This window comes from Takifugu flavidus, chromosome 18, assembly GCF_003711565.1.
Source record: "Takifugu flavidus isolate HTHZ2018 chromosome 18, ASM371156v2, whole genome shotgun sequence".
NCBI lineage: Eukaryota > Metazoa > Chordata > Actinopteri > Tetraodontiformes > Tetraodontidae > Takifugu > Takifugu flavidus.
This window is the reverse complement of record NC_079537.1, coordinates 3,024,059-3,048,274: the sequence shown is the minus strand read 5'-3', so window position 1 is coordinate 3,048,274 and position 24,216 is coordinate 3,024,059. Positions and strand designations below refer to the sequence as shown.

The following is a 24,216-nucleotide window of genomic DNA, read 5'->3' as shown; positions in this document are numbered from 1 at the left end:
CTCGACTAACTGTCTCTCTCTGTCCTTCATGTAGAACAATCAGGACAATCAGACAATTCAAACCAGCAAGGAGACACAGACGTCAAGCCCCCACCAAATGGTGAGTTACGTACATGTGCCTTCTTTTTCACAAGTTCACACATGCATTCATGCATAAAAAGAGTTTGATGAGGCTTGCGCACGTGCTGTGCACGGCAACACACATGCATGTACTGTAAATACACACTGCCCCTCTGTGCAGGCCTCTTTTGGGTGTATGTGTGTCAAGGCAGAGTTGGGTGTAAGTTTATTATGGTAAGGAGAGCTGATGGTACAGTGCTGCGGGGGCTGTGCTGGGATTGCGGTGGGCCGCTCATAAATCACACTGACGTTATTGGAAGATGGGAACCACATGGCTGCTGCCGAGCTCAGCGCTGACCTCATCCAATGTCCCCGCTGCGGTTAACCTCGGACATAGATGGAGAGACAGTGAGTGGGAGAAGGGAAAGAGGCAGGTGGGGCGAAAGAAACGCAGAGGTGAAAGGGTAAAACAAAAAATAGAGGAACGGGGGTTAACTTAGCCTCAGTGACCTGGAGCGTCTGAATATTTTAGAGCAGGAGGATCTTTTCAGCACATTCACTGGTGAAATGACATTCGAAAATAAACAACTTATGGTATTAGATGGATGTTAAATGACTATTCTGCCGTAGGCCCCACACGGGCCCCAGATACTCTACAGCTGCTTCAAAACTTCCCGCCAGGCCGAAAGCATATATGTGTAACAAAAAAAGACAGCTTACAATGGCTCTGGAAATACTAGATGGTGAGTTCAATAGAAAGATTGAAAAGGACATTGTTCCTGCTCACCTTCACCCCCCCATCAGTGCTGCAAGTTTAGTAGTTTACGTTTACTCTTAACAATTTGCTCTATACTGTGAAGTAGAAAGTAAGTCCCAAATAAGAGTTTAATACTTGGTCTTTGCATGGAAATACTAGCAGGAATTTTCAGTTTTGTCTGTAAGAAATTTAATTTAAGTTGATCATTAGAACCGAATTGTCTTTTGGCTGTAATTCCAATGGATAATAATAGTTATTTAGCTATAGTTGCTTTCACCACGTTGCCTTCATACTGGGGATTTTTACTTTAAAAAGTCAACAAGAACAAAATTCAAATAGGCCAAGAAACAGTCAGATGATGGCACAGTTGATGTTTTGTAATCTATTTCATGAAGTGAAAGAATGAAACTCCTCTGTGGATAGAAACAAATATAAACAGCTAAAGCGTTCTGTCGTAAACATCCATCCACACTTGCATACCAGAGTAGCAGACTCATAGCTTTTTGTACAGTTATCAACTGTAACTTTGGGCTTTGTCTCCAAAAAAAGGAAAAGTTGATCTTGATTTGATCTGGCTGTATTGCATTACATCCTGTCAGGGTTCTGGGCTGGTTCTTGTCCCAAACACAGGAACTCCATTGTAGGGACATCTTTGTGCTGTCTAGTCTCAGTAATTATGCTGATGAGTTCATTGTCCTCAAAACAAAATTGAAATGATCACACAGACCAGTTCTATCAGCCCTGATTGAAATACTTGACATATTACTGATTTTGCTCTGCTTTCCAATCAAAATGTGCTGATCCACTATCCCTTATTTGTGTGTTTGCAACTATACACATACTTTGACAGGTTAATGTACATTTTACTACGTGCTCTGTGTTTCTTCCCCAGGCCACTTGAGTTTCCAGGACTGCTTTGTGACATCAGGGGTGTGGAACGTAGCCGAGCTGGTCCGTGTGTCGCAGAGTGAGTCACAAACACAAATGCTAATGTTACTGTAGGTTAAGGTGGCTATGCTAACATAAAACCGCCTGTTTCAGTTGGTAAGTAGGTCGAGTGATGCGTATAAGTGACATCTTTGGGTGACGTGATTAAAAGCAGATCCTGGGTCATCAAATTGAATAATTGTTGTGTTTATTCGAACATTTACCCATGATGAGGTGTGAGGATGTTGGCGCTTATAGGATTGATGTTGTTCCACTTGAGGAATGAATAGAACAATCCATTCATTTCTCCAGGCAATAACTCACCCTGCAAAATGTTTTCTACATCTCTCTTTTTTTTGCTGAAACCCTTATTTTTATATCAGGGTTTCAGCCTATGTTCTGGCAGAATAGCAGAAGCTTAAGCTAGCTTTCAGACCGGCTGCACAATTATAACCATGATCAATGGGGAAACAGCAGCTGTGATATACCAGGACATAGACCTGCCCCTGAGGTTGATATAAAATGTCAGAGGGATACCAAAGTTTATTTGAAGATCATGGCAGTACTAGACAAGAATCAGATGATCACCGCAGTGGTTTGGAAGAATCCTATGGGACCACGAGTGTCTGCACAGATTTCATGGCCAGACTTCTCAGTACTTCCAGATGTTCAGGGCTGGAAACAAAATGGTGTGTGACTGACATCGAAACTGACAGAGCAAAATGATAACAGTAAATAATACAACAGTGGCCTGTTTGTTTACATTTTGTAGATATGATGAGGTATGATTTCATGTTTTTTGTATATATTTAGCTCCTGTTGCTCCAGCAACCGGACCCAACTTCTCCCTGGCTGATCTTGAAAGCCCTGGCTACTACAACATCAACCAGGTGACCCTTGGACGGCGCTCCATTACCTCCACCCCCTCCACCAGGTACGCTCAAATCCAAATTTCTAATTAAAAAGTCCCTTTTCGTTCCAGACTAATATTCTCACTTCCTTATATTCAAACCTCATAGTGCTCATAACACTTAGTTTACTCTGTTTCTCAATGCAGTCTTTGTTCTTCTTTCCCCCATCCCCACTTTTTGTCCTTCTTTACCACTAATCCACCTCTTTCCCTCTAATTTTTCCCACCGATCTGTCCGTAACCCTGCCCGTCTTTGTGCCTTTTGTCTGCATTAATTCCCCTCGCTCACTCTGTCGTCCGCCCTTGCTCGTCTTTCGCTGCAGGACTGAAATGGAGCTTTATGCAAGTCTCCCACGGAGGTAGTTACACTCATTACCGAATCTTTCCCTTGACGCTAATGCAACGCAGACCCCAGCATCACACTACACAGAGAAGCCACACACGCATGCTGTCACAAAGATATGCACTTGAGTATATACATTTTCAAACATCTTGGATCAGCACTGAAACACGGTGCTTTCACAGCCTCCCTTTTATTGGTCACAGATGTGCGAGTTTATAAGTATCATACACACCTTCTATAGTAAGGCTACTTTAGCCACAAATCTGAATTCCTATTTGTCTTACTGTCCCTTCCTGCCTAGACCATAACTTTGAATCCTTAACCCTTTATATTTTAATTTTAAGTTCACTCGTACATGTCTGACGGTGGACAAACACACAGCTTCATCACAATTTGTAGCGGCTGAAAAACCAGATCATCTCGTGAGAGAAAAACAGCAAGAAAAACTCACTCAATTCTTCTTTTCATTCATCTCCGCTCTTTTGTTCCGCCAGCTCCAACAAGCGGAAGTCCATTGATGACAGTGAGATGGAGAGCCCGGTGGATGATGTCTTCTACTCAGGCCGTTCCCCAGCGGCTGGCAGCAGCTCTCAGTCCAGCGGTTGGCCCAATGATGTGGATGCAGGTAGACGGGCTAAAGTCTTCCTACTTGATTGTCTTTGTGTTGGGCAGAAGGTCCATATCAATTCAGACATACATTTTACATCAGCTTTACAGTTTCTGTTAATCTTATTTGGGGGCATTGATTTTGAACCATTGGACCCAAATGTTAGGAGTTATTAAGTTCTCTTTAACTGAATTGAAATGGTCCTGAAGCCACAGCTCACTCTCTTTCACCATCGCACTCATCACCATTTCCTCTCTTGCCACCATGTCATGATCAGCATCAGCGAAGACCTCGTCCATCTTTCATTCACAGTTTCTGCCAAAATCAGCGCCCCTATCGTGCACATCAGGCCTGTTTATGAGCAGTGTCACTATGCCCAGGGCAGGTGTTCAGCAGGGGATTACACAGCTTGTTAACATCCACAAGCATATTTTTCTTCAACACCTCTTGATTACGTGTGCATGTAGGTTTGGTTGTTACAGCAGAGGTTTAAGGTTTCTGTTTATTTTGTGCATTAACTAATCCTTCAATTAGACCTCAGCCTTGTCAAGTGTAATTACTTCTTCTTTTGATGGTTTCCTGAGTGCTCAGAGTAGGGGCAGAGACATGTTTTGCACACGTGGTTATTATTAGGACTAACATTTACTTTTTTTTTGTAAATGTGTGAACATATATTTGTATCTATGGACTTTCTGAAATTGTCAGAGGCACATACAAATAATCTAGTGTACGTGTGCTATAAGCTGTATAGTATTTTTTTTTTGTGAGGGTTTTTTGTGAGAGAATTGTATTAAACTTTTTGTCCCTTTTTAAAGAATTTTCTAAGCCCTTCAAATGGTAGTAACAGTTCATCAGCTCATCAAGCTTCAGAAGATATTGACCTTCGCTTGTTTTCTGAGTGAAAAGATGCTAAACATGTTCCTGTTAGGTCTGTAGGTCACACAAAACCTGTAGGTTTAGAACAAGTGCTTGTTTTGCTTTAATGGAGACTTCACACCCTCACTGATAGTAACATTTTCAAGCAATTAATTAATTTATCATTTATTTTACCGGCTGAGTTTTTCCTGACACTCCCTTCATGACGACCCCATCGCTAAACCCTTGCTCTCGTAGCAAAATGTAGTCTTAAATAACATGTTTATTCTTCCATCTACTATAATACACTTGCTTCCATTCAGCAATAAAACTGTGTACAATTGCTGCACTCTGTAATATTATCTACCCTGTTGCCGATTGTTTGACTGCATTTCTCGCTGTCATTTTTTCACACTCATGTCTTTCTTTTATCTCTCCTCTCCTCTTCCATTGTTAACTCTCCCCTTCTCCCCGTTTGGCCTTTCAGTGCAGCACCATTTGGCCAGTGTGCAGGAGAGGAAGATTAAGCATGAGAGCGATGGAGTGCAGTTTCCTTACCATGGTTAGAACAACATTATATTGTGTACATGTATACATGCTTTACCTCAGCTCACATTGCCGTCAAGTGTGTTTACATCTTACTGTCCTTTTTGTTGTTTTCTTCAATCTCTTTGGAGTTCCTGGGAGCTCTCTAAGCTCTTTTGCATTTTTCCATCCACTCTGTTCTCTTCATCCCTCTCTTGTGTCTCTGGCTATGCTGTCTTTGGGTGGGGTTGTGTTTCTACCAGATGTTTGCTGTTGTCCAGTTCGGGTGTGCCTTTTGGTAACTCAGTAGCTCCGTAATAATCATTGCCTGTCAGCTTCAAACATCTTACTGTAATTGAAAGATGTCATCCAGGAGGAAGACATTGAAAGCTGGAGGGAAACAATCACACTACTCATACCCCAGACCACATGGCCGTGAAAGCATTCGGGGCTGTGTGAATTTGGTGGCATCATCTGTCAAAGTATGGTGGGTGTTAGTTTGTTCTCAAGCCTTGGGAGGAAAAAAGAATCAACACACACACACACACGCACACACAGAGGGGTGTTTGTAAATCAGGGTTTGTTGGGTAGCTTTGGCTGCCTCATCAGTTTGGTTGTTTAGACAGCAGTCGAAGTGGCATCCCACCTGCTGCAAGCTTGACGTAAACCGTAAGACCCAAACAGAACTGAAGGAACTCAGGTGTGCCACCATCCTGCCAGATGCCTCAGCTGTGGGACAGGCTTCCTCGCTAACACTACAAATGTCATTACAAATGCACACAGCAACGTGCTGAAAAACCGCTCTTCAGCTCTTTCTCTGATTTACATTCACACATGAAAAACACACACAAACACGTGGCGCCTGCTCTAATCTGGAGAAGAGCGGAGTTCCAGTCCAGATGGTGCCTCCATGTGTCTACAGTGAAGGGAGCTACTGGGTTACAGCAGACATCTGTTGTGGTGATGGTGGTTGGTTGTGTCGGGGAGCGAGAGATGAGGTTGGTTCGAGGATGGGGGAGGGAAACGGGAAAAGAGGGTCCAGGCCTCTGGCTGCTCTGGAGGTGCTCCACCACCTGAATGAAAAGCTCTGTGGCAGAGCAGGTGATCATGTAATTCATCATCTACTCTGCTGCCTCTCACTCGGCTCTGCTCCATTCTATTCTCCTGCCTGCTTGCTGCTGCTCAGTGGTGAAAGTTCAAGAATGTATGATACTGAAAGCAAATTCCTGTGAATCATTTGTTGTCACGTGCTGGTGACAACAAATGTGTGGTGTGTGCTCGGTAGCGTTGTTAAGATGTATCGCTTTGCCTGAAAGTGCATTACTTTAATGTTTCTGAGCGCTAATGACACTTTGTCTGTTGTTTACCTGATTGAAATTTTTGTGAGCATTATGTGTGTGTTTCTGTGTGTGTGTGTGAGAGTGTTTGTGTGTTTTATGCACATGCTCATGTACCAGTTTTATGTTGAGGGGGTTATGTGGTCGCCAGCTTGTTAGTGTGGCAAGACTATAGGGTCATGGGAGAAATTGGATGCCAGTCTGTTCATGTTGCGTTGCCAAGAGCAGGACACTGAAATAATTTAGAACAAACAACTCTGCGTGTGTGCATGTGTGTGTGTGTATGCGCGCACGTGTGTGTGTGTGTGTGTGTGTGTGAGAGAGAGAGACAGAAAGAGAGGGAATATGTGTAGCTTTGTGTGAGAGATCAGAGTAACTTCTGTTACTTTATCAGACAAAGCACTTATTGGGCATCTGGGCCTCATTGGCTGCTCCAAGGAGGTTCTTTGTATTAGATATTTCAGCAGGCACTCACTAATTAGGGAATATCACTAAAATTGAAATCCATAGTATGTATAATTTAAGAGTGTTAATTCATACTAAGATGATTGTCTTGGCACTGGTGCATCTCATTACGTTACGTACTACAGGGGAAAATTGAGACTAGGTTTTATTAGAGGGAGGCAGTGAGAGCACACTGCTGAAATTTTGCTATTGAAATGATACAATAAATATGTAAATATGAAAAATCTGTCTTTTAAACTGCATCTTGGAGACCAATATCAATGTATACCCGGTCTGGCACCTCATGTCTTGACAAGTAACTCCAATACTTCACTTTTAACAGTATTGTTCGCTTACATTCGTAGAACGTATTACTTTATTCATTGGCTCTCATCAATTTTACATGGATATTTAAATATTACAAGCAAATACTGCATGTTTAATATCCAACATTAAGAGAACTCAGCAGAAAGTGTAAAAAAATCTTATTTATTTTTCTGTCTACATATGAAATGAAATATTAAAAGAGCATTTCTTTTAGTGAAACCAATGAAATGTTAGTAAAATTGCTCAACACAGATTAGTCATATAGATAAATAAATGAATGAGATCACATATTTAGTGTTGTTCCATAACATTATGTTTATGTGCTATGAACATGATGAACTTTCAAAATAATAACGAAACAATATCCTACTAATGTTCTAAATACACAGCATATTAATGCAATCAGCAAAATTTAACATTTTAGGTGTATATTACATTTTTACATCAAGCACAGTGTAATATTTTCAAAGCATATAACAGCCATTTGATTTCATTTTCATTTGTGACTTCAAGAGAAATTTTCATTTTATTTTTTTTAATTATTTTTCTACCGTTGGGAAAAATTATCTCACCCTACATATTGTATCCCCCTCCTCCCACCTGTCACATGATGTGCCTTGCTGAACATAAGTGCCAGCGCCCACCATTTTCTATACTTATCAGTGCCCACACAAGCACAGCTGTGCCCACGCTGCCTATGAGCATTATGGGTAAATAGTGATAAAATGTTTCCCAGTGTAGCATTAAACATGTTTTTCAGAAAGCTCTCCATTAGATTTTATATTCACTGCACATAAAGTCTATTTCCACATCTCTTTGGGACATGCTGAATTTATCCACAACTTTATGTGAGTGTATTTGTTTTATAAGTTAGAATGTTGTCGTTTAGTAGTTTAGGGAGCGCTTTTTTGCCAAGACTCTTCATGACTGTGTTCTCTCATCTGAATTCTGAGGCAATGAGACCTGTGTCCTGGTGTATTTTCTTTACTTTTCTTTCCGTGCGAATCTATTTTATGGATTGATTTGTTCCAGACCTTTATTTCAGAGTATATTCAGCATTGCGGTTCCTGTCTGAGGTCACATGCACCACTTGGCATAGGTCTTTAAACTCTGAAAGACTGAACTGTGCCTTTGGATTACCATACATCAAAATAACTTCCCTCTGCACCCACCGCAAGTGGCCTTGATCACAGATGAGTCTCTTTTATCTGTCTTTCTCACACTTTCGGCCATGTTTCTGGTCTGCTGGGGAGCCTGGCCTATACTTAGTTTGGTCATTTTTGCCAAAAGGAATTTTATATGCACCCCTCAAGCACTCAGGTCCACATGTATAGATGGAAGGGAGGACTTGAGTATGTTTATCTGTGTGTGACGGCTATACCACCATCGCTCCTCCCACATAAGTCCTTCCATCTTTCTGCTGCTCTCCCATTCAGTGGTTGTTGGCAGTGCGCCCACTGCTCACTGGTCAGCCTGAACAGCTTGGGGGTGTGTGTGTTTGCGTGTGTGTTAAAGCATTTCTCATGAAATATTGTACATCTTAAAATCTGACAGCCCTAATAAAAAAAATACCTGAGTAAGATATGCAGAAGGCTACTCCATCACAGGATCGGCGATATGAAGTTTTGGTATCCATAAGCCATTTTGGTTTGGAGTACCAAATGGTTTAATTTATGCTACTCAAAAAAAATTAGCATTTGTTAGGTGGAGGTGGACAAAGAGAGACGCATTTGGCAGTTAGCAGGAGCCAATTAGTGCAGTGCTACAATGTGTGGTTCCCTGTTGTGCTGTTGCTAGAATTAAAATTTGTTCACAGAAGTTAATCCCCCCCACCGTGTTTTTTTTACCTGCTTAAATCCACATAAAAAACGCTTAAATCTTGATATAGACTCCATTATATATAGAAAGTAGGTCTATATGAGAACTAGAACCCTGATTTGTCAATTTTTCTTTTCACTTCTGACCCTGATTTTCCTATTGTAAGATAAACTATGCTAAAAATAGTTACACCTCAATGTTCTCAAGTGAGATGAAGGTGGGGCAGCCTCCAGTAAAATTTCAGGGTTCTGAAACTGAGTGTCTGAACCCATCTGATGACCAAAACATAGTGATGTGTTTCTTAATGGTCTGTGCTATTTGACCATTGCTTGGATTTCCATTTCAAACACTATGAATGTGGTCCACACATTACAGCCCTCTGTTGTTATTGACAGTTATTGCCTCTCTCAGGGCACAGATCCTGTGCGCTATGCTACATGGTTCAGTTTGATACAATCCTAAAGGCCTCAGGATTGAAAATGTGATGTGATGATTTTCCTCAGCGATTGTGTCGGAACAAGTTTTGACTTTGCGTCTCACTTTAAGGAGTTGAGGTACTTGGACCACCAAGTGCTAAAAATCAGTGTCGTTCTCTGGTTTATGGCTCAGAATCAAAGCTATGTTGAAATGTTTATAGTGGCCCGACCCTGGCAGTGCCTCGATTGGATGGAATGTTTTGTTGCCTGCGCTCCTCTAGCTTTCTATGTTCACACAAGACCATGAGGTCATTGTGGTTTGGTATGAAACCAGTGGAGCTATATCCAGTGATGAGAATGTACTGTCTTTGGGGGTCGCAGTTAGACCACCGTTGCATTTCCCAGCTCTCCTCTCTCCTGACACTAGCGCCTAGACCCCCACTTACTCGCCCGTTATTCCCCTTTCCCCCTACCCCCCCCCTCGCTCTGAACCCCTGCTGCTTCAAAACATGGCCCCCCCAGACAGCCCCCCTCCTCAATCTAAATGACATGATACACAGTCGTAGAACAGTGGACAGACAGCTTATCAGAACCCGCCTGTATGTTAATCCAATTAATAAATCAATGAAATGAAACAACAATAATCAGTCCTTTGAATTCAGTTATAATCATTTAATCTGATTAAGTACAAATATGAATACTTTATATTCTATTTTTTTTAGTAGAGTCCAGTTAAGAAAAGCAGCCATGTTTGATTAAAACCTCGTCTCTGTTCTGCCATTTTGTTGATCCCCTTTTTGCCAGGACTCTCATCGCCTAGTTCTCTTAAGAAGCCGGGGAAATTCGATTTCAGCAGCCTGTCCTCCCAGACGAGGTCTCCCCGCATGCCGTTCACCCACCACCCACTCCCGATGCTGGCGGGAGTGAGACCAGGTGAGACCAACCTAGCTCCCAATACACCCTGATCGCACCCCCACCCCCCACCCCCCACCACCACCTTTTTTGTCCCCACCCCTCCTCACCATGTCTTCCTACCCAACCACCCCTGAATTCTTTAAAGCCCCACCCCTTCCCCTTGGCGCTGGTGGGAGTGTTGTGATTGGCTGGGAACTTAGGATCGGAGCTTTACTTTTGGGTGCTGGTCAAACTGGTGTCTGGTGATGGATCTTTTCAGGATTCTGGGTGTTGTTTGCAACTTTCCTGGGTCTTACGGGTCAATATTCGTTGGTTTCACTTTCCCTGGATTCATTTGTAATGTTCATATTCTTCTACGCTCAGATGAAGCGTATATGCCTTTTAAATGTGAGAAGAGATAAAACGTTGGTCGTAGTCATGTAAACACTGTTTGAATCCAGATTAGAACTTGTCCGATCACTACCCCCACACATGATAATGGTGGATTCAGCTGGACTTTCTTTGTCTACCAAATGAAGCGGCGCTATGGCAGATAAACAAGAATTTCTCTGGGTTCTGTGGCTGCCAGGTACCTAAATACATTCCCGTGTTCACTCCTTGTGAATATGGCAGAATCAGAACTGTGGGAGTTTTCTAACACTTTTGCAGCGTGGTGACAACAACGAAAGCTTCAACTTGTAAAAGGTTGTAAACTGAAAACAGCTTTGAGATTTGAAAAACTTTAGTAAAACATAATTTTGCTGTTTTATTTTTAGCGCGGCTCCACGCGCTGGAAACGTGAGGCCACCAGAATGACTGATTTCCAGGAGAAAGTAGCTTCTACAACTAATATGATCCGGGCATACCCACCACTGTGGGTATAGGAGAATTTTAATGGGTTAAGCATTAAGGAAATGTTATGCATTTATAAAGTTTATAACTAATTGATGTGTGTGTGTGTGTGTGTGTGTGTGTGTGTGTGTGTGTGTCCACATCAGTGTGAATGCTTCAGCAATACCTCAGCATCTTTTACAGCGGACTGAAGCCAATTTCCCAAAGGCGGACTGAACCATTTGTACGTTTAGCTAGTGTTGTAGTTAGAAATAAAATGAAAACATGGGACGACACCCTGAAATCAGGTGTCACTTGCCAACAATCTCATCAAGAAATTGCAGGTTGTTTTCAGAAATATTTAACAATATTTAATTAATTCGACGGTGCACAATCTCTCTTTGCAGTCCTGAAACATTTACCAACAATCAACACTTTATTAAAATAAAATGTCTGCCGCTACGCATTTAACAGCAGTTACAGTCATCAGACACACAGTATGTGTGTGAGTGTGCGTTATAGTGTAGCCTGTTGTCGTACCTTAGTGTAAAAGTGTACAGCAGTCTGGCTTAGGATGTCAAGCACAAAGGTTAAATACACAGTGCCACTAACCTGCTGTAGCTGCAATAAATCCCATTTGCATGGCCAAACCGGTCAATCTGTGGTAACATCCTGCTGCGACTATATGATCGTGAGCACGGCGGTGCTGAACCCCCCCATGCAGAGTTTATAAAAGAGTGGGCCTCACATTGTCATGTCTGCAGAATAACTCTGGATATTAAGCATGTCCTCATACTGCAGCAGAGTCCATTCATTTGGCAGTGTGCTGACTCTGACCTTTGGTCCTTTGGTACAAGAGGTGCATGGAGACTGTAGCTTCCAGTTTGCTCTCCAGGGAAGAATCCTGAGGAGCATTTTTCTGTCGCTGATAAATTTGCTACCTGTCAGTGTGAATAGTTTCTTTTTAAAATATGATTGAATTATATTCATTAAAACACAAGCTATTTTCAATATCAGTTAGAGAGTGGCTGTTGGCCTAAAAGTGTTCTATTTTAAATCGGTGGGTGCATTCAGTTAGACGGGTTAACAGAAAACAATGGACACAAGTTCTCAAGTGTGAAGCATTCACATCACCGCCACCACATCCCCTCCCCAACTTGCTCCTTATGCCCCAAGAGTGTTTGGCCTTCACCCAGCCTCTAATGGGATTAGTAGGGGACTAATAGAAGCAGGGAGACAGCTCCACCAGAGAGCAGGCAGCCTGGCATGGGAGCAAGGTGTCACTGGGCTCAGAGGAATAGGCCCCTGTCTGGGGGTTTTGGCATGCTATGAACTACACTTGCACTCAATGTATACGATGGGAGCACCAAAGCCTTTTGGCAGCTCATCGTGGGCAGCTGTAGGGGGGGGGGTTCGGGTCCCAGACTGGCAGAGCTACGAGAACAGGCCTGTAATACAGATCAAGGAGATTTAGTGATGGATATAAGACAGAGAGTCCTTTGTGTTTGCTGAATATATGTGTGGAGTGCAATGGCAGCAGTTGGTTGAGCCCCACCATGGCTGATTCTGTCCTCAAAAAGTCAGCAAAGTGCTGCTATTGTATACTTTGCAGTCCCGTATGTTTAATAGAATCACACATATCTAACTTCAGTCATATAGTGAGCGCACAAGCAGAATGATTAGGACTAAAAAATAAACACAGTCTAACAGGCTAAATTGCTCTAGTGCCAATGAGTCACACCTGCAGAACAGGCCAAAGGCCTGCAGGCATTAGGAATAGCTCATTTAAGATAGCACTCAATGATCTCCTGAGCTGTTCTCATTGCATATACTCTTGGATGTTATCAGTAATTAGAGCATCTTCATTCGTTGGATCGGGTACGCTGACACAAACAAATGCGCTCTGTGTCTTAAGCCACACATATATTTAATAAAGCGACCATAAAACATAACGAGTCAGGCCTATTGGGGCTATTAAACTTTTAAAATGCTTGTTTTAACAGCTTTTGTTGGGGAAAAACAACATTTTCTTTTATGTTTGAAATTTTTGAATCTGTTTTTAAACTTTTATGTTTGGCTTCTCACCTGTACACCTTTTCCCCCACTTGGACAGTAAGTATATCTAGAACATCCACGGTTGTTTCTAACATAAACGTTTGTGTTGGCAGGAAGTCCACGCGCTTCGGCCTCTGCTCTGCATTTCCCGTCTCCTTCTATCATCCAGCAGTCTGGCCCATACTTCACCCACCCGACCATCCGTTACCACCACCACCCTGGACAGGATCCCCTGAAGGAATTTGTGCAGTTTGTCTGTGCCGACGGCTCGGGGCCGGCCGCTGGACAGGTGAGACATGTTACCCGAGTGTAGCATCGTGATCCCCCGTATGAGTGTGGAAGTTACCCAGAGAACCAGGCATTTGCATTTTTTTTAAAAAAATTCAGAAAAGTGCACGATCCACCCCAAAAAAATGACCTGACCCCAAGCAGACATGTTTAAATGTTTTAAATTTGGGGCAGTTTGTATGTCTTATAACACCAAATTTAAGTCATATTTTAAAGTAATGGATCAGTAGCATCTCGCAACAAAGATTGCAAAAAGAAAAAAAATGCAAAGCCAACACCTGAGATCTCAAACCACATGACCCATGACATGTAGTAGCTAAAAATACATCTTCTACATATATCCATATAGCTTCTATTTATTAATTACATATCCTGATTATAAAAGGGAGGCTCATTAAAGCACAACTAAATACCTGGCACTAAGCATTTGCTCTTTAAGGCGGTATTTAATTTAGATGCTACCCATTTGAAGGCACAGCAAAAGCCGGAATGTTGTGGTGTTGTTTGTGGTGTATTCAGAGATATCATATCCTCTTTAATGCACCCAGAAATACTCAGCTCCAGCCCAGGTAGCACACCAGACATTTCCTTATTTGTTTGGTCCAAGAACGTTGTACTGTCTCGTCAGTGTCATTTTCCTGTTTGATGTCCCCTTCCCCCGATACCCTCTGCCGTCCCTTTATTTTTTCTTGTTTTTGCTCCACCTAACTCCCCCAGAGGTTGAACCATCAGCACCAGAGTGATCAGTCCAGCATACTCCTGTATTGGTGTCATCGTGTTTCTGTTTTCATCTCTAGCCGTTTTTTTTCTCGATTATTTTACTTTTTTCGTTCAAGTCGGTTGTTTGGTGCTGGCATTGTTGGTGGCGTGGTGCTTGTGTAGACGAGTATTTTCCCATGGTTTTTTCATTTCTTGCCATCTTCCGGCTGAACCCAACCAACCAGTCAGTGTGCTCACTTTCCTCTTCCACTCACCATGGAACACCCCCCCTGTGGATCCTTTCACCTCGAGCTCCAGCACCCACTCCTATCAATCCCGTGGTGATTATTATTTTCCACACTTCCATACAGTTTTCCGTCCACATTCATCATCCCTTTGCTTGTTTTTCCCCCACACACCTCCTCTCCCTCTTTTCTGCCTCCCCCCCCTCCATCATGGATATTTTTTGGACCTGGCCTCCTAAGCTGCGTCCTCTTCATCCCCTGTCCGCGGATTGTCGCATGTCGCCCTCCTGAACCTTTTTGTGTTGTCTGCAGCCGAACGGGAGCGGCCAGAGCAAAATGCCAGGCTCCTTCTTGCTGCCTCCACCTCCCCCAGTGGCCCGCCCAGTGCCCCTCCCTATGTCCGACTCTAAACCCAACAGCACGCCCCCTGATGGCGGACTCTCCTCGCCCACATCTCTGTGTAAGTGACCCCCTGCAGAGACTCTCAGAACCAAACCATAGCCAAAAAAGCAGTACCAATAATAATCAGAAAATCCCCGGCCTGTCTAGTGAAAACACCCCTGCCATTGTTCTTCTTCCAACTCCGTGTCATTGTTCTTCCTGTGTATCCGACATTTCACCACCCGAAACCACTGGAAGGCTAGTTCAGAACGTAATGTGGCACTCAGCAGGCCACACGAGGCCCGGAGACCGCTCTTAGTGGATTTTCCTGAGGTTCATCATGGTTCTGTATTTGAGTCCATCAGTTTTTGTGGCTTGACATATTGAGCCCGTCCGCTGTCTCTCGTGTGGAAGCTGCATCACCACACCCAGTTCTTTTCCTTCTAAGTGCTCTCGTCTTTGCCTTCTGGTGTATATAATGTGCGGTTTGACCGTCAACTGGTCCTTCTGAGAATCACAAATTTAGGGCAGTTACATTACATGGGCTCCAGTAGAAACTCGGTCTTTGAACTGATGTTTTGTTTTCTTTTAATCACGGTTGTTTTTGTATTTATTGCTTTTCACTTTTTCTTTGTTGAAATTGATGAGCATACAGGAAGTTTGTCCTATCTTCAGGCTTTTCCTCATCTGTGCTTGGAGGGGCACTGGACGGAGCACCTTTTTTTAAGCCTTCTTTGAAGTTTAATGTGTTTTATCCCCCAGTCGGTGTTTCCAAGTCTTTTATGTCTTATGTATGTTATTCCAACTTTTGTAGAAACCCTTGGTTGTATGTCCATAAAACTTGCTGTTTCTGTCTTTACTTCTTGTCCTTCCTCCACACAAACATTTTCGACAGGCTTCACATGACTGAGTCCACAGGGTACTTCAAACTGCCCTAAATTTGTCAGAGGCTTTAATACCAATGGGGCTTTAACTGTCTCCGACTGGTCCTTAAAGTTCTCAGGATTCCAGTGTGCTCAATCACTTTCCAACCGACCTCATCAAATGGGACTGTGGTGCTCAGGGAGATGAAAGTTAGTGCACCAGACTTTGCCAGAGTTCTTTGCAGAGATTCAGTGACCTCAATGAAACGTAGCAGCACCTTCTATTTCCAGTCAGTGTTCTGTTTATTATAACACATTTAAGTGCTGAAAACTTGGTGGAAATGAACATACTTGTTTGCTCAAAGGTGTCAAAAATGACACCCAGCGAACAGTTAACATAGCTTAGCATTTAGAGTAAAGCTGGAGGGCTCGGCCAGACTGGCCCAGTCCAAGCACAGCATCTATCCCCAAGTTGGAACCTGTTCCTTTTTTCTTTTTTTTCTCCAATAGACTTCATTTATACAAAATAAAAGGTGTACTTGTTATCAAAGTTGATTTGCAATTTTGTTCCAACTTAACTCAAGGTGCCATCAAGTGTTTTATGTGCTGTTGCTCTGCGCCATAATGTGCCGTGGCTGAAGAGCGTAGAGCTGCTGGCTGTCTGTTGTGTGTGCACTGATGTCTTCCTTTTGTTCTCTTACTCCAGCATACTCCACGCCAGGCGCCACAACTCCCAACAGGTTTGTCGGCATCGGATCACGGGACAACAACTTTCTGAACATCCCGCAGCAGACACAGGTACGGGGCCGAGAGCGCGTGCCGAGGGTTCGAGCGCGGACACAGGTTTTCCTTCCTTTACCGCAGCTTCAGGCAGCATCAGCGTGTATTTGTGTTTCTCGCTGAAATATTCGGCGCGTGTGTCTCTTCTCATCCTGTGCTTCTATACCTTCTTTCGTGCTGCGTCCTGCCCTATCGCATCGGCGCAGCGTCTCTTATTGTCACGTGCTTCCTCCATTTTAAGTTTCTCTGTCATGCTGCACCTCTTCCATTTAGTCCTCCGTTTGACTTGTGCTGTTTATGTCAAACCACACCCACCTGCGTTCAGGTCACCTCTACCCCGCAACATTTGGAAACAATCTCAAACTGCCTGATCTCCCCTCCCTCCCTTGTCCCCCTGCCTTCTCTACATTTATGATACCCCCTTTTCCATTCTCCCTGTTCTCCAACCTTATTTTGCCTCTTTATTCATTTTCAACTCAGTATCTCTTCCCTTGGCTCTCGCTTTACCTCTGCTACGTACTTATGGGGCCATAACACTGCCTCCATTTGTCATCACGGGTATGTTCACACTTTTTCCACTCGCGTACTCCCGCTCTTCAGCCCTGAGGAAATGAAAGTCAGTTTGGGCATTAAGATCTGACTTACTCAGAGTTCTCATTAATCCTTTAGGTGTCAGAAGTGATGTTGAGGTCAGTTTTCTTACCGAAACCATGGATAATTTTTCTATGGATCACCGTCACTCTGAAATCGACCTGGAGGTGGACGACCACTAGTGTCAGTAGATAGAACAACAACAATGAGCTCTGTATGCCCTCTATTGTCGATTAAGAGGAACTACAACTTAGGGATGAGATGGGAAATGGCACAGCAGAAGGAAGGGGAAAGAAAAAAGACTGCGGACAAAGAGACCTTATAGAATCACGTTCAGGTCGTCTCGTTACCCCCAGCAACCAGACATGATGTCATAGCCATTTGATCTCGAATTTGTGAAGGGGTTGCTCAAGATTGGGAAGGGGAGAAAAAAAAATAAAGAGAGGTCACTGTTTGCTGCCAGGGATTTAGTGGGAGTGTTCATGAGAGATAGATGGATTGTGTCTGTTTGTTTGTGACGGCAAACCCAGAAGCAGAGCGAGGGAGAGTAACTAAGACGGGTGAAGTCACAATGACCGAGGCCTGCCTCAGTGCCCTGGGGAGCCGAGGAGTGCAGGCGGCAGAAGGGGGTTATTCATGCGACCTGTTGGAGTCAAACAAAACAAAAGACCGCCTCCCCAGAGGCTCAGAGTAGTTTCCAAGGCTCGACTTGTAGAATGTTGGCACATGGGCCCGACAGTGCCAAGCAGGGCAGCCAACAACAGCGACGGTGACCTATTTCTGCTCTCTGCTCCACGACGGGTGAGAGAAACCGAATGTGAAGATGGTGCAAGTGGCAGAGAGCGCCTGACTGCTAGCTTCCTGCTGCTTCTCAGGCACTGGTAGCATTCCACTGTGGGACCAACATTGGTCTTCCGTGTATTTCATAAATGCCCATTACAACAGATGCCATGCGATGGGGCCATCCCTATTTCTTTTTTCTATATCCATCCATCCATTTTCTGCAACTTTTCGCTGTCCCCAAACACACGAGGGGGGGCTGGATCCTTTCCCAGCTGCTCTTTCTAGACCAAATCATTTATTCTTATTACAGTCCAGTATGTCATGTTCTTGACACAGTGAGCTGGGATTGAGTAAAGCCTGAGAGAAGTGGATTGTGTTGCAACTCCTGACCCTCGGCCATATGTTTTTAATTTGGTTTGTGTTTTGGTTTTGTCTTCTGTTGGCGTGTGATTTTGTGCTTTCCGTGGCTTCCTGATTAAACCTCTGCTAGTGTTGGATCAATGTACACGTTTTACTAATTTAGTTATAGACAGCAAGTATGCATTCAAACACAGAAAGTCAGCTTAGTCATCTTTAAACTCTAAATTATGCCTCAAAATGCTAACTGGTGTGTTTTTTCCGACTTTTCTATCGGTGTGTTTTGATGTCTTTAGACGCAGTTCAATTTCTGACTCTTCCATGACTTCTCTTCCTATTTCCTTTCTTTTTTTATTTTGCAGTCTTGGTTCCTCTGACAAGATCTGTGCACCAACCAGCAACTAGAATTCTTTCTTTACAATCACAAATAGAAAAATAGAGAAACAACCCACCGGATAGATAACTGTCTCCCAGCCAGCCCACCGACCAGCCCTGACAGTACGTCCAAACACAACCCAGCAACGCAGGAAATCACAGAGGAACTCTGGACGCAATTGCCCAGTCAGAGGGAAGGAGAACAGATGGAAACATGAATGAATCGATGAGAGGATGCCAGGAGGAAGAAAGGTCACAGAGACAAACAGCAGCGACGGCAGGCATCTCTCCTGGAAAACCAGCACAACATAGCAGCAATGCAAGGGGGGGGGGGGGGGGAGGTCTCCTTCCTGGCGAGCGTGCATGTAAAAAAAATGGCTAAGAAAATCAACTCTCCAAAAAGAAATGAGAAGAAGAAAAATCAGGTTTTTCGCAAAGCAAAATGAAACCACAGTCTGACCAGTTGAAGAGACTTTATTTGATATTTTGTGAATGACACAACCTAATTGACCAATGTTTCTGTCCCTCTTTATGACCTTTGAATCTACAAAGTCCCTTTTTCACTGCTCGTAAATAGAATCCATGCCAAAACATATCCTAATTTAAGGTTGCACTAGAAGCTGAATCAAGTAACACTAATCTAAATGATGTGCACTATTTACCTGCAAAGCATGGGAGGCGAGCCAGACTCGCCTATTAAGAGTTTTAAACAGGAAAAGCCAAGATTCAAGAAGCCTTTAGCGTGCCCTTCACCCCACGTTGTTCACAGGTCATCTGCTGCTTCTCCCAGCACAATACTAACTCGAAGTGGTTACACAGTCAGCGTCACAACCTCAGCGCGTATGTACAAGTAAAAACACACTCTTTCACATCCTCAGTCAGCCCAGTCAAGCCGAAACTTCAATCAGATATCCAAACACACACTAAAGTCAAAGTGAGCACCATTGGTAGGTTCAAAAACTATAGACAGCAACTAAAACTATAGACAGGTTCCCCCTTTGCCCTGTTGTAGTAGTGTAGATGAATGGTTTTTGTCTATTGTGTATTATCTTATTTGAATTTATTCCTTTTTGGGTTTGTGGTATTTTATATGTTTTTTTATTTGAATGACAGCACCTTAAAAAAAAAAAGGTCCATGCGATGTAGAAACAGTGTAGGCAGGGTCATGAGGTGACCTGGATCAGATAGGACATGCCAAAACTCCCCCCCGCCCCCTAAAAAAAGGCCAATTTTCTTTATCTGCAAAGATGGAGGAGTGATGCCACTCATATCTGCTGCTTTGATTCTCCCGTCGTTGGGTTTTCAAAACAAAGCCCAAGAGAATTAGGCTTGAATTCATCACTATCTGGCTACGCTAATGTGACAAGCTTTTTGTCCAATAAAAAACAACAACAAAATAAATAATTTTGCATAAAAAAAACGCTGACCCAGGATCAGTCAGACAGGTGGTTGGACCCTGCAGATATGAGTGGCGTCGTCCCTCCGGTCTCCAAATCAAACAGGCAGCAGCGAATCTTCATCCCTTTGACAATCACAGGCAGTTTGAACAGAACCAACCAAGGTTTGACCCCGGTGCAGCCGACATCGGAAGGAAAAGGAAAAGGTGGCTGAAGACGGGGACCCAGAGTGAAAAGAAAGCGTAGCTTCACTTTTTTTCCATCAGTTAGTTTTCCCTCACACGCGTCCTGTTGTTTACACTCCCAAACGGGCCACTGCTCCAAGAGCAGACAGCGCCACACTGTGGAGCAAAAATGTATATGTGACATATCTGGCTAGTTTCCCAGAGGGAGAGAGGACCCAAGGCTAGCAGCAGGAGGGGTCGCCTATGTATGATAAGGTAAATCCCCCCCCCACACACACACACGTACACCCACACTCTTACACACACACACCAGCATTCCCCTACGAGAGGCGGACGAGCCCTCGATAATCAGCTCTGCACTAAAACAATCACACCAGCGGATTTTGGTGAGAAAGAAGCGTGGATTGACCTGTAAAACACGCACGTAGAGCAGGCACGCAGCACACCGCCCAGGCCCAAATCAACTGAAAGGGAAGTCTATGAAACAGACAATCTGAGGAGGCCTTTTATGCTGTTCTTATGATTTTTGATATCACTCGCCCACATGCATTTTGACTTTGAAAGGATAGAATTCCCATCACCCACCCGACCTCACAAAATAACTGGACTGCCGAGCCGCGTTCTTGGCTGCAGGGGAAATGCGACACAGGTACGGCGACCATCTCGACCGCTCTCTAGGGAGATTTCTTTTTTTCTTTTGACGACGTTGGCTAAGGTGATTTCTTTTCTAATCTATGGAAGTGCCTCTGTATTCCCATTATGCAATTTGTCAAACATGAATTCAGGTTCTTTTTTTCTCACATATAAGCTATAGTGAATGGTGAAAAAAGAAATCTATGTCAGGAGAGGGAAAAACACGGTGACAGCTCACTAGATAATCACAAGCATCTTTATATATAATACACATATATATTTATAGATATAGACATTTTTATTTGCAAGATAAGCTCTGTGGCAGTCTAGTTATTTTTTGAAGCATGCCGTAGGTCGCACAGTCATAGGATGCACCTCCAGATCTGTCGATTCGAGTTGTGAAGCCTCTCTGTGTTGAGTGAGTTCATGGCAACAGTAGACACACATAGACAGCGATGATGACGTAGTCGAGGATTAAACAAAAAAAAAAAAGCTGAGGGTTTTTTTTTTGTTGTTTTCCTTCTTTTGATGGGAAGTATTGTTCTTGAAACTAAATGATGTATGTTGATTGAGCCATGTGCAATGCCTTGGTAGAGGAATTGTTAGTTTGAGGGTGTCACGAGAAAAGAGGAAACCCTCTTTTTTGTATGTTTTCAAAGTCCACGTGCTCTGGGACTCTAAATACGAGGGCGGCAATGGAAAAAAAAAAAATTCCAGTCTTTGTAAGTAAGTTTGGGGAAATTGTTTTTAATTTCCTTGTGTTTTTTTCTCCTTTTATCGCTCTTTTTTTTTTTTTTCAAAAAGAAACATTGTATTTGTTTGCAGAATGTGGGAGGGCAGAAGGAACAACGCAGAATATATATATCACTATGGAAACTGGTGCTTTCGAGAAGAATGAACTACACTCAAGCTCTATTATACCTGAATACTAAACAGATTTTAGGAAAACATGCATTATTCTATTTCTCTTTTAGCATTTAGCAAAGGGGGGAGGGCTTTAGTGTATGAAATGGTTGTCGTGACAAAGGCGTACCCCCCCTTCACCCTCCCTCCGCCCAACTCTTTCGATCCGAAGACCCCGGTGACAAGATCTTCTCTGGTCTGGGAGATAGACAAGTCACGCTTCCCGTCCAGAAAGAAATTTTTTTTGAAAAGATGAAAAAAAACAAAAAAACTTCAGTGATGTTTCGGATTTGGCCCCATTGACACCCCCTCCACCCCCCCAACAACCCACTGTAAATGATTATAAATATTTGTTTGGTGATGTAGTGTTCTAGACTCAGAGCATCTTAAAGGTTGTCCCTCAAAAGTGCCTTTTGTTCACGGACTCCATCTCGTAATCCTGAGTGCCCGTCGCGAAGTACAGAAAAAAAGGTTCCCCTCCTTCATACTTGTGTATCTTTCTCTTCTTCTTCAAGCTTTTTAAAGCAGTATACATAGTATTAAAGGATATTGGTGTGATTTATTTCCTCTTTTTATTGTTGAATAATTAAGAAAACTGTAAAAAAAAAAAAAAAAAAAAAAGACCAAAAAAAAAAAAAAGTTTTTGTCTTGCTTCTCTTCTGTATCCTGTCTTCTGTCTCTCTTGGACACTGGAGTAGTCTTTAGCCATGTAACCCCCCTCCCCTTACTTTCCTCTTCCTTTTCTCTGAATGGCGGGGTTTCAAAAAAAAAAGGAATACGCAAAGTTTTTTTTGTTTGTTTTCTGAGCAGAATGCAGTTAGCTCTCATGTTATTCTTGTCTGTACGCTTCACATTGTATTACCATTACCCATCTTTTCAGCTTCTCCATTCAACAGATAATGTTAAGTGAACAAGTTACACCGAGGGGCTCTGGGGATGGGGCCCCCGTGGACGGGGGGCAGCCGGCAGTGAGGAGAGGGAGCCAGAGGGAGGCGACCGCTAGGACAGGACAGCTAGTGTAGGCCGCAGGCGTGTTCCTGAGCTTTACTTCCCTTTGTAATTCTGATAGATCTTTGAATTTGGACGAGCTTATTTTGGTCAGTGTTACACTTGGATGCACCTTTTTTGTGGATGTATAAGACCAGTTACTGATAAACTAATGAGAAAAAGATTTAGAGCACCTTAAATTGGGACAGGTTCCACAGCACGAGGACCATAACGCCAACACAGCACTACTGTTTGGGTTGTTTTGATATTATTTCTAATTGGACACGCTGACCAAAGTCCTAACGTCTGCACAAGACAAAATCAGTGATGCGGGTTTCTGATTTGCCAAAAGGAAATCCTCACAGACGTACAGTGTTGTAGGTATTTGACCATCCAAGCTCCGCTGCCTTCATCGGGTCAGATTAGCGATGGAGGCGGGTGGGAGGTCCATGGTGGGGCTGCTGCCCCATATTAGAGACAGAAACAGGCTGAATAGTTTGACCCAAACCGTCCGTGCGTTCTTTTCAACAGCTAGCTACCTTCATTTGGAACGCGTCCGCTGAGATGCAGGATCTCATTTAGCAATGTGTAGCGTCACACCCCCCCACCCCCCTTCCCCCACACCCTGACCGGTCTGACCCATAGCCGTTGCCCCTCCCAAGTGCTCCTCCTGCTCCTCCCTTCGTCCTCAGAGACACCCCCTTCCCGAGAGCCCAGGGTGAAATGCATGTGTTAATTACAGTTTTTTCCATAATAATAATAATAAAAACACAGTTTGAAAAGAACAAACCCTTTACCTGATTGAATAAACGGATGTTCTTGACTGTACCTCTGCCTCTCTGCTTATTGTGTCACTTCAGTGTCTCTGCAGCAACCATGTGTGATGGTGACGCTTGTCTCTCAGCCAGGTTACACCCTGCCGACCCTGAAGGGGTCTGTCAGGACAACAGTGGCCTGCTGAGGCCCTGCTGCTGCTCAGGCTGTTCCTGAAGCAGATGCTGGTAAATGAGGGTCCCCTGACATCTCAAGATGATTCAGACAGTGGCAAAAAGATAGAAAGGATCATAAATTATCATCGATACTCCAGACTGGGAAAATAAAACTGAAACATTGCCCCCCCTCACAGGTATTTAGAGCCTTTACTCAGGTCTTGGCTAAAGCACCTTCTGGACTTGGTTTTCAGTGTCTCTGCTCTGTCCGACCCTTATCCTGTCTCTGAGGTCTGGAGGGAGCTCTCCTGACCTCACAGCGGGACCTTATATAGACCTCCCCCCAACCCCTCGTGTCACCTCTGAGGTGTTTCACACAGATGGACTCGTGTGAAACACCTCAGAGATGACCGAGAACATGAGAAAACGTAAGAGCCTGAAAACGATGGGCAGTGACGTCAGCGGTAAAGAAGCATGACAGTCGTCTTGTTATAGGTAGTCTTGTCAGTCCCATTTGCACCCAACAGCTGAAATTGATCCCTGATCATTTCAGCTTTCTAAATGGACAAAACTGACCTCTGACCTTTAACAAATCCTTCACACACAGGAGCAAACACACACACACAAACCAGACGCAGGCACAGCGGACCCTGAGGGCAATGGGAATTGGGTGCCTTGCTCATGGGCACCCCAGCCCATGACGCTGTCCCAGAA

General features: G+C 43.6%; 1 protein-coding gene across 22 annotated transcripts in view; it reads left to right on the top strand.

Annotated features, from left to right (window-relative positions):
* Positions 1-23,401, top strand: part of nfixb (nuclear factor I/Xb) — a 114,357-nt gene extending 90,956 nt beyond the window's left edge. For 8 of the 22 annotated variants that reach the window (XM_057015793.1, XM_057015792.1, XM_057015790.1 and 5 more), the window contains 11 exons: positions 35-100; positions 1,710-1,784; positions 2,558-2,678; positions 2,978-3,013; positions 3,492-3,622; positions 4,947-5,021; positions 10,131-10,259; positions 13,220-13,395; positions 14,651-14,798; positions 16,289-16,380; positions 18,456-23,401. In XM_057015793.1, the coding sequence (XP_056871773.1) occupies positions 35-100; positions 1,710-1,784; positions 2,558-2,678; positions 2,978-3,013; positions 3,492-3,622; positions 4,947-5,021; positions 10,131-10,259; positions 13,220-13,395; positions 14,651-14,798; positions 16,289-16,380; positions 18,456-18,470 (1,064 nt within the window). In that variant the 3' untranslated portion in view covers positions 18,471-23,401. The remainder of the gene's footprint in view (positions 1-34; positions 101-1,709; positions 1,785-2,557; positions 2,679-2,977; positions 3,014-3,491; positions 3,623-4,946; positions 5,022-10,130; positions 10,260-13,219; positions 13,396-14,650; positions 14,799-16,288; positions 16,381-18,455) is intronic. The other 14 variants (XM_057015796.1, XM_057015788.1, XM_057015811.1 and 11 more) reach the window with 12 other exon arrangements.
* The last annotated feature ends 815 nt before the right edge of the window (positions 23,402-24,216 follow it).